Here is a 13,061-nt window from a genome sequence, read left to right as displayed (position 1 = left end):
TGGGAGGATGAAGTTAATGGTTAAAAGTTCTTTAAGCTCCTTGGACGCAGGCATGAAGCAGGGTTGGAAGGTTAATGCAGAGACATTCAGGCTCCCACGAACGCCACTCGACATTTACATCCCTGGGTAACGGCTCACACGTCCCAGAAAGCTCTAGACCAGCACCAATCCGGTGAGTCCCCTTTCAGCTTCCCAAGCGACTCCCACAGACAACGTCATTCCTGCTTTGTTCCTCCTGCAAAGGAGTAAGTGTGTCCTCCTCTCCCTGAGCCTCCTTTCTCCCTCTAAAACGGCCAATTTTCCTTCATTTGTAAATTAAGGTTTGCGTCCTGAATCTGACATACCAATACTCATCTAAATTAATCAATTCTACGTGAATCGATACTTTCTAAGCACGTACAAATATAAAGGGAATTAGGCTGCCAGTTTCCAATACAACTGGCTTTTCTTTTTTATAAGTGCACACAGCTCAAGATAAATAGTCTGTCCAAGATGCTGATTTATACTGAAAACTTCTCAACCCCTAGGTCAACTATGTGCTCTCTAACCCCCTGCCATGATAGAGTTCACATGCCACAAAAGGAACATTCTTGATAAGGTGCCCTCACCCCTCCCTTCCCCCACCCTCCCCACCTCCGCCCCACTCACCTTTCAACATCTTCACGGCCACAGTGACTGCTTCCTTGGGCTTCTCTTTGTCAATTCCCACTGCTTCAGCCATGACCACTTGCCCAAAGCAACCTTCTCCCAGGGGTTTGCCCAGCGTCAGCCTAAATGTGTAAAGAGAGGATTAGCAAACAGCATCTGGTGTAGCGAGGGAAATTCCTGAACTCAATATAAAAATCTTTCAGCGGCTTACAAAAGCATGGAGCATTTATCATATGGAACTAATGAGACTTGGGGTACACATGCGCTTGAGTATTTTCTTAGTGACGTTTTGGAGAATGTCAATTACTGCTGGAACAGCTATTGAATTTCACATTTGTATTCTCGATTTATTTTCTTTATGGACGGTATCGTTGCAAGTGAGGTGGTCAGCCTTCCTAAGTGCTAAAAACGAGGAGCTTTTGATCTTGACCCTATCGAATTTTCATCATTTAGAATATCTCAAAGAAAACCATTAAAGCTGTTATTTTTTGTCTCTGTGATGTCTTTAAAAATCGCTATTATTTGAATACCAATGGATTTTACGGTCACATTCTGGGCCAAGTTACAAGATATGAATCTTAAACGCATTTCAAGGAATCTCTATTTTTTCATTAAAGGAAAAAGGAAATGCTAGAAATTGGGGCAATTTTTTTTTTGACATAATAGTTTAGAAATCCTTATGACTACCCAAAATTAATAATGAAGAAATCCAAAGTGATCACAACAAACTTAATTTCTAAGCTCAGAAGCTCTACATACATCATACTAATAGCCATATAGACCCCTTGGGCGTTCCAGAAACCAACTGAATGGAAGAGACTTTGGAACACTTATGAATGTGGTTTTTTCATCTAAGCATAACACAGCAAAGTACCAAGCTGCCACTAGTAAGCAGTATTTTTGGTAAGTACGCAATGGTTTGCAAAAGTCACAGCAAAGACCGAGGGCAGTGTGTGCTATGCTGAGGTCATTCCCTTTCTATCCTGAGCTAAAATTAAATTTAATATCTTGGCAGAAAATAAACATTTGCATTGGAAAAATGACTAATTTATGTCCTATTGCCCTGCTGCTACAAGCATAACAATCCCTTCTTTGTATAACGTCTGCCTCTGATCTAATAAACTGCTTCTAAATGGCCTTCATTCATTGGAAATCTGCTCCACCTACGGTTGTGCTAAACACTATTTTGAAATGCTTTGCACTCAGATTTTCCACACTCCGGGTACCCCGGGTGGGAGCTAACAGACAGACTCCCACTGTTGCCAGTGGTGTCACAGGTGGCAAAAACCACTGATTGAACCTGAGCACTGCAGTTTCTTAAAGTATGATCACAGCTCCCAAACTCAGTCCTATATCCATAGGAATGTGCACATTAACCCACCTACTTGTTTGATCAAACCAGGGAGCTGAGGGGGCTCACGAGAAACACCCCCTTTCCACATTCTACAGGTAAAGAAATCATTCTTTGTTTTTTCTGGTACCTCACTGGTAAGTGTTCAGTAAACAAGTACTGAATGAATGAACAGTACACAAACTGGAAATCATTTCCATTAACACTCTAACAGAATGATATCGGTACAGTAATTTGGTTCTAATGTATGCTGCACATTAATAAATGAGCTTTTTATTGTTTAAAGTAACGAGCCATTAGAAAACAAAGCTGGTTGGAGCTGTGTGAATCGAAATTACAAGTGCCATGGAAGCTCTCTCTCCTTCCAAAGGGAGCACATGATATCCAGACCCTGGAAGAGCTTATCTTTGTATTTCCAAATTTGTGTATGAGTTCCTTCTCCAGTAATTAGACACTTCTCCGACATAATCTCACGGAGATAGTGCAAATGTCAAGACCAATAGGGTTGCTGTACATGAGCAAGTCAAAAGCTTATTCCAGCTGATTTGATGCAGATGTATAGTCAGCGATTTCTACCTTCCATTATTCTCAAGCTGTTTGGACTCTGATTACTACAAGAGAGACCCTGGAAATGAGCTGACAGCCCTTCAATGACCATCGTATTCATTTCAGAAGGCGAGTCTGGGGGCTGGTCCCTAGCTAGAAGATGGAGGGCTGGTACTCCAAGATCTGTCCACTGACTCGATGCCCAGCTCTGCCATCTTGCTGAGATTTGCAGTTCAGATCTCTCAGGTTATGAAGGGAAATGGAAGGAAGGGAAATTCACATGAGCCAAGAACTGTGCTCAGTCCTTGGAGGTCTGTACCATGACCTTCATTTCATAGAAATGAAGTTCAAAGAGAATCAGGGAACTCACACAAGGTTGCCCAGCCACTGGCTGGCAGAGCCAGGATTCCAATCCAGCCCAATAGAATCCAAAGTCCCTGAACTTGAAGTCAGACCAAGAGACACACAGCTCCCAACAATGCCTTCAGCAGAGCCCAGGTGGCCACACTTTGACTGAACATCTGACTGGAACACACCCATATCATCCGATAAGGAAAATACTAGGGACCACAAGAAATTCGATGTCAGGTACCGTATTTGAAGATTTCTAGCCCAATATTATATTAATAACTATTAAAAACAGCAACACTGGGTGAAGATTCTTAAGGCAGTTTATATGCTAGACCTAATTTCTCTAAGGAAATGAACTGTAGGACAGACACGTTCTAGGAACCAGAAGTTGGAATGTCAACTCTGTTTTATAAATGGGATAATCCCACTTTGATTCCATTTGACTGGGTTTGAATTATCTAGAAGCTAAAAAAAAAATGCTACCAAGGTACCATTTTGTTTGGGGATCAGCCATGGCTTAGTAGCTCTGTTTTAAAAGAACTATTAAAAAAGAGAGAGAGAGAGAATTAGTTCTTTGTGTCAGCCCAATACCCCCATTTTATATTTCAGCCCCCACCAGCGATGCGCCCCACAGAAGTACTCACTTATCTCTTGGAAACTCCCATTTTGGATCTTCTGGTAGCTCGTACTCGGAGACCCCCGCCAGCATGGGGGTGTCTGCTGTTGAGGAGAGGCGAGTTGTAATCCTCACCAGTGGGGTATTGGAGTTCATGGAGGAGCTGGACTCAGCAGAAACCTGGATACAAAATACAAAGACACAGATGTAATCCTGGCTCTACCTGCGAAGGCTGGAAGCCGGCCAGAGCCCTGCCAGCCAGTCAGCTCTTAGAAAGGTGGGAAGGTGAGGGTTGGCCAAAGTCGTGAATGAGGACCAAAACCCTGGATTCCAACTCCTCTTTCTTCCCATCCATGCAGTATGTGCTAGATTGCATCCAAATTACACGGGCCTAAGGCCAGGTTTCCAAACAACAGTTTTAGAGAGTGCCTGATAAAAAATGTCTTCTTTCTGTCCTAATTCCTCAAGATAATCACTTGAGGACATACAGGCAGACCCCATGGGCTTCATTCTTGCCTTCTTCCCTGTGCCTGTACTGGAGCCCCGGATTATCAATCTCCTGCCCGTAGACCAGCAGGGATGGTGAATCAGTGCTGTGCTTGTGAGATTCCACAAAAACTTCTGGAAAATCGGCTCTTCAATCAGCTCTATCTTTTGAAACGTAAGCAGAATACCTCAAGGAACTAGCTCTAGGATTTGAATGTGAAAAGCATTCCAGTAGCTCCACGTGCCTTGACTCAAGGTAACCAGAGACCCAGGCACTGGGGACCACTATCTGCTTCTCCCTAGTCCTTCTGGGAACTGGTTGATGCCCAGGCCATTTGAAGAAAATCAACTGCCTCTTGTCAACTTCAGTTTCAGAAACTAGTGGAAGAGTCAAGGGAAAGAAAAGTACCTCTTTATTCACAATCTCGTGGGAAAGCTCCTCTCCCCCGGGGAAGCCTGCAGGGTTTCACCAAGTTTTCTCATTTACTCTAATCCATTATAGTCTGCATTTGATAAAATGGTTATTTCTTAACTATATCATCTTCCCCGTGCTGGTTTCTGTAAAGGAAAACACCATCGCGGGCTGCCTGACCATCACCTTATTCCAAACCGTGAACAACACTCTGGCCCGAGAGAGCTGGAATCGGGGGTTTGACGTGACCCCTCAAACGTGGTTCTGTCCCCTGCATGACTGCCCACATCAACCCATCTTCCCAGCTCTGCTTACAAACACTTTTTAAATCGAGGTGGCAAGGACCAAGTAAAGATGAACATATTTAATGGAGATGAACTTTCAAGGTGGAGCCTGGACCATTCCCACAGGGAACCAGAAGACTGTACTTTCCTGGGAACGTCCTACTTAAAAAATGTTGATTCTCTCCTTTTTAAACCCAGACTGCCCTTAAAAAGCAGGTAGGAGACCTGAGAAGATGTCGAAGAATGGATTCGGAGGGAATCATTTTAGGAACAGGAAGTTGGTTTTCGTATTAATATCAAGAAGTAGGCAATTTTTAACACAGAATTTCTATTATCTTTTTAAATGTCCATGAAAACATTTCTGAGCCTTTTGAGCAGTCTTTTGTCAAAGGTTGTTATTCCTAAATTTTATTATGCAGACAGTATGATCAATGTTTATTCACCGTGAGCACAGTAAATAATTTTTTTTTTTAAGGAACTGAACAATCATTAATTTTGGAGCTGAGAGGGGCCTCATGAATAGATATGGTTCTAAGAGGCTGAGGCTTCACACCCAAGTGTCTGGGCCACAGAGGCAAAACAGCAGAAGCAAAAAGAAAAAGACGAAAAGCCCGTGGAAACGACCTCCGCAGTGCGCTGACCTCAGCTGCAGGGCCCACCAGGAACGTCCTCAAGACCTCGACAGCCTTCACTGACCACATATATATGTCTTGAGCTCCAACTGCAGAGAAGGGTTCAGAAAGATTCAAGGAATAAGTTGGGCGAAAAATAATTCCCCAAATCCTAACGCCCTGCGTCGGTTTTGAGCTATGGATGCAAAAGGAGACTGGTGTTCTCAGAGACAAAAAGGTCTCCCACGTGAAGAAGCAAAAATCACCACTCATTGCAGTGGGAACCGGGCTTGAAGATGACAGCCAAGAAGATTCGGAACAGCAGTCAAAGTCAGCCTGGCAATGAGACAGTTACAAGCCCCAACCAGACGAGGGCTGGCAGATTTCACAGACGAACACCCCCTCCAAGGCCAGCAGCGTAGCCCTCCTTGCTGGACCGCAGGGTGGCCAGAACTGCTACGCATGGTGTGCTGGGATCGTGGTGAGGGAGAAACCCCTGGGGCGGTGATGGGGGGTGCAGCTCTGGGTGAAGAGGCCCGTCTGGCCTTCCCTGCCACGTCCCCGCACATCACACACGGTTGAGGCTTCAGGACACAACGCAGAGGAGTAGCCTTCCCATGGCAAGGTGTGAGGACACGGGCACTGAAAACAAGCCTCAGGAAGGACATATAAGAGCCTTAGCCGTGGTCACCTTTGGGGAGAGAGATTATAGGACGCCGAGGGACGGGGTAGACTATGTCTTATTTCAGAACTTCCTAAACCATCTGAATTTCATTTCCATGCATATGTATCTCTTTTACATTCTACGAAAACAAAGCACTTTTCTTTAATGACAAAAATATTTTTAAGAATAAAGAGAATCTGGACTGAGGCATGGCACTGGGCGGGGGCGGAAAACAGGGCAAATGCTTAAAATACACTGACTTCTAAAATGAGTTAAAATGACGAGATCACTGCTGTCGCCCCTTCCCTGGGCTAGAGGCTGGGTGCGGGGGCGTCTCTGCGTCCTCCCGTGTGGGTACCCAGTGACCTCCCCTAGCCAAGCAGCCACCCCTAGCTGGTGCCCTTCGCCTGCAAACTGTTTATAATGTGGGGCCGTGAGCCGGTGGCGGCACCCTGACCACCGCGGGCTGTGGGATCCCTGTTCCAACAGTTACTGTGAGAGCTTCGGCAAGTCACTTGACGCTCCTCGGCTCCGGTTTCCTCACCTGTTAAAGGGAGACCGGAACAGTTCCCACATCACAGAATGACCGTGATGGTAAAATGACGTCACACCCATAAAGTGTTTGGTGCCGGGCCTGGTGCTTGCTGGGAGCTCAGTCAACTTTCGCTACCAACCCCACAAGGGTTTCTCTTAGCATCTTTTTAGAGTCATTTGCTGCTCAGATCCAAGGGAGCTCAGAGGGCCCCTCCCCGGGGGAAGCCCGAGGACTTGGAGCCCAAGGCTGTTCTGTGTGTGAGCTCCTGTGACATGGTGTGCAACGGGGGAGAGAGAAACCCCACCGGCGGCGTTAAGGGCAGGACTTGCCTTAATGGTGTGAAAGACTAGATCCTCTGCTCACAGCCAGGATGCGCCGGGGCTCCAGTGAGCAAAAAAGCAAACCCCAGAAATTAAGGACCCAGGAGTCAGGGCACGGTCCCAGGGCAAGAGGAAAGCTAGAGAGCAAGAAAGTCCTCATGACAAACAGGGCTTAGAGGCCGCTTCAGAAAGAAAAACGAAACAACCAGTCAGAAGTTAACTGCTCTGCGGCTAACCTGTGACCCAAAGGAATCTTGGCCCACAGACCGTGACGAAAGTTCACACCCATATACATCTTCCCCCACAAACAGATTGTCTCCAACAAGGTTTTAAGGTGAGAGCTTTGAACATGGAAAACCTTTCCAAACTTAGTTGCTGTCACTATGATTAAAGTTATGGAAATTTTGCTCACATTAAGTGCAGAGGTTTAGATTCCATGTACAGATCTGGAAAATACTTTTGTAAAACACACAAAGAGAAAAAAGGGAAGAAAATGCCCCAAGTGTAAGAAACGACAGAATTCAATCACTCTGTCTGTGGACGTATATCTTCATTTTACCCCCGTGCATTTTTACTATGCTTTTAAAATCCCCTCTGGGACTGTAAAATAGGACTGGCTTTCTCTTCACTCCGTTTCCCTCCGCGTGCTAACGTGTCTGCAGGGCTGGCCTGACCCCTTGCAGGCAATTCCTCCGTGGAACACTGTGTTTCTGGAGCTTCTCTCCTTTGGACCACACTCCTTAAGGAAATCCACTGTCCACCTCTGAATCCTGCTTCTGCAGCAATGTTAGATGATCGCTATTTTTCTTTGGCACAAAATCATAATCCTCCCTGTCAGATATGCTTCTTCAATTCTGGGTTTCCTTTTTATCTAATTTTAAAATAGTCCATCGATAGAGATCATTTAGTTATGTACAACAATAAACATGAACAGTCTAAAACAAGCCCTTTTTTCCCCACTCCCAAACCCTGGCAGCCACGTTTTTAGCATGTTTTTTCAGTCTCCATTCAGCTTCCTCACTTTCCAGAATCTCTTTACCATAAATTCCTCATGCCATAAATCAAGCCTTTAACTAAATGTGCTTTTTGTCTATTTCCACAGTACATAAAGGAGATGAAGCAAGGAAGCCGGGCTTTTTTCTTTTCTTTTTAAAGGGCCACCGAGAAACTATGTTATCTTTTAATACTAGATTCAATTCAACAGTGAGAGGGGGGCCCACAGAGAACAGAGCAGACAGAGGCACAGATGCCACAGGGAGGAGGTATGAATAACCGTGCGCCTGCTTATTCTGAGGACTCACAAACGGACCCCAACCGGCCAGAGAAACCCTCTGACTCTCAGTCCACGGGTCCGCATTCCCAGACCAAAGCACAAGGTCCTGGAGTCGACACAGGTTTGCTATAAGCCCTGCCCATCACTCCCCGACGGCAGGCAAAATGCCTTCACCAGCCCAAGCTGAAATAAAGGTCCAAGGGGTGCGGGGACGGGATTTATTTTCCTTCCGTAACAAATTTTAGGTAAAGAGGCAGGGTAGTCGATCTGGCACGCACTTTTCTCCCTTAGCAAGTCTCCGTCTCCCCAGACCTCCCCCCAGGACTCTCCAGAGTAAACCTATCAAACCCCAACCGGCTGGTCTTCCTAGAAGATCGCACCCAGGCCCGAGCTTAGCCAAACTGTTGTGTCTTCTGGAAGCAGAGAGGAGAGAATGGCCAAATGGGGGCTGGGAGGGCCAGGCGCCCACACAAAAGGGCAAATTCCAGTTAAACCATCCATGACCATCTAATTACCCACATGCTTTCTGGAACTGGCGAGGTTTCATTAGACCACTTGATTGACCAAAATACAGAGAATGTTCCGAGATCACGCTGTTTAGCTGCTAGGTCGTAAATGAGCTTCTAGAAGTGGGACTGCCCTTCACGGAGTTCGGTATGTTTCATAGCCATTCATACCCAGCCCCAAGAACTGGCTCCTGAATCACACACGCCATCTTTGCCCTGTTCATGGCGCCCCTGGGAACGTGCTATCTGCCTCAAAGACATTGTTACAAAGCATGACCTTGGCAGCCCCTGACTTTTCTCTGGCTTTCAACCTATCTGTATTGGCAGCCAAGAGGGTGAAACTGAAGTCTGAAAAAAGAACAAACAAACAAACCTGCAGCCCCTTCTGAGATGCTGGTGGTGGTGAGACAGCATGAGCTATACCCACGTGTATGTCCCCACCCAGGACTGTGTTTATCTGTTTATGAATCTCCATCATGCCCTATGGAAGTGCCTGGCTCCAGAGAAAGAGGCTGACGTGCTCCCTGAAAAACCAATGCAACAAACGCAGCGAGGCTGCTCGCCTCCTGAACAGACGTCCTCAATTCCCTTCACACCCTTCCCTGCCCCCACCCAACCAATCTGTGCAAAACGCGGGAAGGGTAGCCCTCTCTGTAATTCACGGATGTGCAAGGAAGGCTTCACAATGGCCACGCCGTCCACCAGCAGCCCTGGAAACGTGTACAAGGGCTGACAGGCTCACGCAGACGCCCCTCTCTGGACTGGCTCTTGCTGGTCCCCTTGCCTGAGCCCCAGCTCAGAATGTGGGAGGACCCCCGTCAAGGGGAACCAGGAGATGCCCCGTGCTACCCGCCTCCCCCCCACCTAAAAGTTGTTTCTCTTTCCCCAAACATCAAAACGCATGAAGAGTCTCAAAAAAATTCATGGTTACTGGGAAATGATCACAAGGAATTTCTTCCTAGGTACTGGAGAAAAAGTATTTTTGTCTCAGAAACAAATAAACTCAAATGTCTGTCTTACACTGGTAAGTCCAGTACAGATTAGTAAATGTCAATGAAAAAAAAAAATTCACAGTAGGATAAAAAACTTTCTTTAACCTTCTCTTGTTCTAAAAAGGGAGCAATGATTGATTGAGTGAGATGCGGTTTCTGCACCTCGCGGGAGGGGCGAGGGTCAGGGCCAAGAAGATGAAATTCGGACTCACCACAAAGACGCAGAATGCTACCGTGTAATAAAGAGGGCCGGGCACATGCAGCATGACAGGCGCCTAGCAAATGCCTAGGAAAAACCCAGCCCCTAAGACATCTGATTACAGGCTCACCTGTCGCCAGGTAAAGGCATGCGTGGCATCCCTGTGGTATGCACTCCGTCATCAACATATCTGCCAGCCTTTCCGGGGCTCTTCATTCCAGCTACAGTCCAATAACCCCCTTTTATCCAGCTACCTGCTAAGCGTCTCCTCCACCAAAGGGGCTGTGCTTATTATGGACGAATCGCTCTTTGGGAAGAATCAGTGCCTCCCACATGAGCAGCTGAGATGTGTCAACATTTCCACAAATAAACTCCCAGAGACTTAATTTTCCAGGGAACTGTGTTTGCCCACTTTGCTCTGCTTCTCTTACAGTACTCGACCTTACTGAAACACAAGGCAATTGCATCTCAAATGAAGGCCCCCAAATGACCTTGGAGCCACTGGCGCAGGCGACGGGCCACGTCTTATATGGAACCTGGGTTAGACTAAGCACTCAGAAAATTATGAAGGAAGGAAGGAAGGAGGGAGGGATAAAAAAGGAGGAAGAGTTCGGATGTTCCCTTTAGTTACACAGGGGGGCAGAGGAGAAATGGCCAACTTAGGTGGAGATGACAATGAAGAAAGGCCAGTCAGCCAGAGAGAAATAAAAACACAATGAACAGAGTTGAGTCGAGGGGATTCTAAAGGCATCTGCCTCGTTTATATTAAATAAAGAGAAGCGCATTGTAAACAGCTGCAGAAAAAAGATGATGAAATAATTACAGGACAATGGTCTAGCTACACCAAATTACAGGTTTCCTCTAGAAGGCAGCATTTTTCCCTATTAGGAAAAAAAATAATAATAGAGGTGGGAACACCACTCCCTCTTTCAGCTCCCTGGAGCCAGGCTCTCAGGATGGTGGCTGTAAGGATGGCCCAGAGGTAACTGGTAAGGAGCAAGGGTTGGGGAGGGGTGGCCACATCACCTGAAGGTCACCAAGGGTACCAGCTTGTAAGAGTCACCTTAGGACTGGACTCTCCCAGAATCAGGCAAGTGGTCTCATCATCGCTGCCCTGGCCCCAAGAATGACAGTGGTACCTTTAATAACAACAGCATTCTTGGAGGCAGGGGGACCGATGGGCACCCTTCTCCCCCCCAACTCTTAACCCCATTTGAGCACTTGCCTGCACATGACACATACTCCAGATGCTACCCTCAGTCTCCATTTAGAAAGACCTGCTTGAAACGTGGCTTCAAAGAAGTCAGCAAGGACCCGTTCAGCCTGGAGTTCGGAGGTGGGCTGAGAACAGCCGGATCTGTGCTAAAAAAACCGCTGCTGACCGAATGGTCCCTGATCCTTGCCAGGGCCTTGTCCAGAAGATGTCATCGCCACCTGAAGTCCCAGGAGGGACAGGGCTGGGATTAACCCAGAGTTGCTCAGAGTGCATTTCAGAATCACTGGAGGACTTGCTTGAAATGCAGGTTCCTGGTCCTATCCAAGACCTACTCAACCAGAATCTCGGGGGCTGAGACCAAGGAGTCTACAGTTTTAACAAGCGCCCTGTAAATTCAACTGAAGTACACACTGAGTTAGGGCCCATGAGGTAGCCATCCTCTTTGCTGTTTCAAAAAACATGACTTTATCGGAACCAAGTTCCAAGTACTTCTGGAAACACTGCCTTCACACCCGTTTCCCCTTTCCATCTTCGTGAGCATGAGAGAGAATCAGAGCACTGCCTGCTCTGTCAGCTCTGCAGGGTTTCGGCTGAAAGCAGAGGTGTAGGCTGCACCTTGCCCTGTCTGCCCAAAGCAAGAGTAAACCAATCAGGAGGAACACACAAGGAAAAAGTAACCACCAAAGACCAAGTGCGGGGCTAACAACAATCTGTTCCCTATTCATTATAAAAATCATTCTGGGGGCTTCCCTGGTGACGCACTGGTTGAGAGTCCGCCTGCCGATGCAGGGGACGCGGGTTCGTGCCCCGGTCCGGGAGGATCCCACATGCCGCGGAGCGGCTGGGCCCGTGAGCCATGGCCGCTGAGCCTGCGCGTCCGGAGCCTGTGCTCCGCAACGGGAGAGGCCACAGCAGTGAGAGGCCCGCGTACCGCAAAAAAAAAAAAAAAAAAAAAATCATTCTGCCACCGAATCCACAGTCACAACGTTAGTGCAAACAATACACTACAGGCATACGATTCTATTTTAAGAATCAAAGAGGTGGCGCCAAAGTTCAGTTAAGACAGAGCTCATGGGGCAGTAGTTCAGTCACCTCCTCATGGGGCAGTAGTTCAGTCACCTCCAGGGACAGATTTCTGAACTTGACTTAAGAAAACATAAGTCTAAGAGAACTAGAGTCCCTTGCTTTCCAACTAGTGGCATGAGCCTGTCTCTAAAAACAGCGTTAGATCACAGGAACAAAAGGGGCTTACGCTCTGAAGAGACCACTGCACTGGAGTCCCACCGAACGCACCAGGGCACTGCCTCCTGGGTTATTTCCAGTCATGCGGAGGAGCTCAGAGTCTTGCACCATTGGGCTTTCCTGCCCTTAGAACTAGACTCGGTGGACCCCACTGATGCACCAGGACTTGACCCTCCAAGCTCCAGACACTCATCAGATGGCCACTGGGAGGCCCACGGGAACCACTGGCACAGGGACACTCCCAGAAGTAGAAGATGGCATGAGGCAGAGGAGGAGACCCAAGAGCTGGCTGGGTGTGGGGGAGGGGTAAGGTTCTTCAAACTCTTTATCTACTTTCTGTTACCTGTCTCCTCAGAGGGATGCGCTTGGTCAGCTTGTGCACAGCCGGCTGGCTGCTGAAGTCCGGCTTCTTGGTCGTGTTCTTCATCCGGCACACGATGACCCCCACCACCATACAGGCGATCAAGAAGACCCCTATGCAGTAAATGGCTATCTCCAGATACTCTGGGGAAGCTGTGATCTCCTTTTCTCTTACTGGAGCTAGATTGCAGATCACACGAGAGGAACAGATAAGCAGGCCACAGAGTTAGGACACTGGACGGATGCATCCTGGCAGAACTACAGGAATCAAAAGGCGACGACCGTTCCCAAGGCAAGACGGGCTTCCCGATAACTCAGTGCTGCACGAGGGCATGGGCTCCGGGCCAGCCGTGCACCTCTTCCAAACGAAGGTGAATAGCCAAGGGCTCCTCACTTGACCACCGGGGCCCGGGTGGTCACTATCTCTATCCTCAACGGGCCTCTACAAT

At 47.5% G+C, this 13,061-nt stretch overlaps 1 protein-coding gene across 14 annotated transcripts in view; it reads right to left on the bottom strand.

Moving 5' to 3' along the window:
- FGFR2 (fibroblast growth factor receptor 2) overlaps positions 1-13,061 on the bottom strand; it is a 103,902-nt gene that overhangs the window by 19,328 nt on the left and 71,513 nt on the right. For 8 of the 14 annotated variants that reach the window (XM_067709203.1, XM_067709204.1, XM_067709209.1 and 5 more), the window contains 3 exons: positions 12,590-12,792; positions 3,541-3,692; positions 649-770 (listed from right to left, as the gene is read on the bottom strand). In XM_067709203.1, the coding sequence (XP_067565304.1) occupies positions 649-770; positions 3,541-3,692; positions 12,590-12,792 (477 nt within the window). The remainder of the gene's footprint in view (positions 1-648; positions 771-3,540; positions 3,693-12,589; positions 12,793-13,061) is intronic. The other 6 variants (XM_067709205.1, XM_067709206.1, XM_067709211.1 and 3 more) reach the window with 1 other exon arrangement.

This window comes from Pseudorca crassidens, chromosome 16 (genome assembly GCF_039906515.1).
Source record: "Pseudorca crassidens isolate mPseCra1 chromosome 16, mPseCra1.hap1, whole genome shotgun sequence".
Lineage (NCBI taxonomy): Eukaryota > Metazoa > Chordata > Mammalia > Artiodactyla > Delphinidae > Pseudorca > Pseudorca crassidens.
Note: the sequence above shows the minus strand (reverse complement) of the source record. Positions and strands in the feature narration are given on the sequence as shown.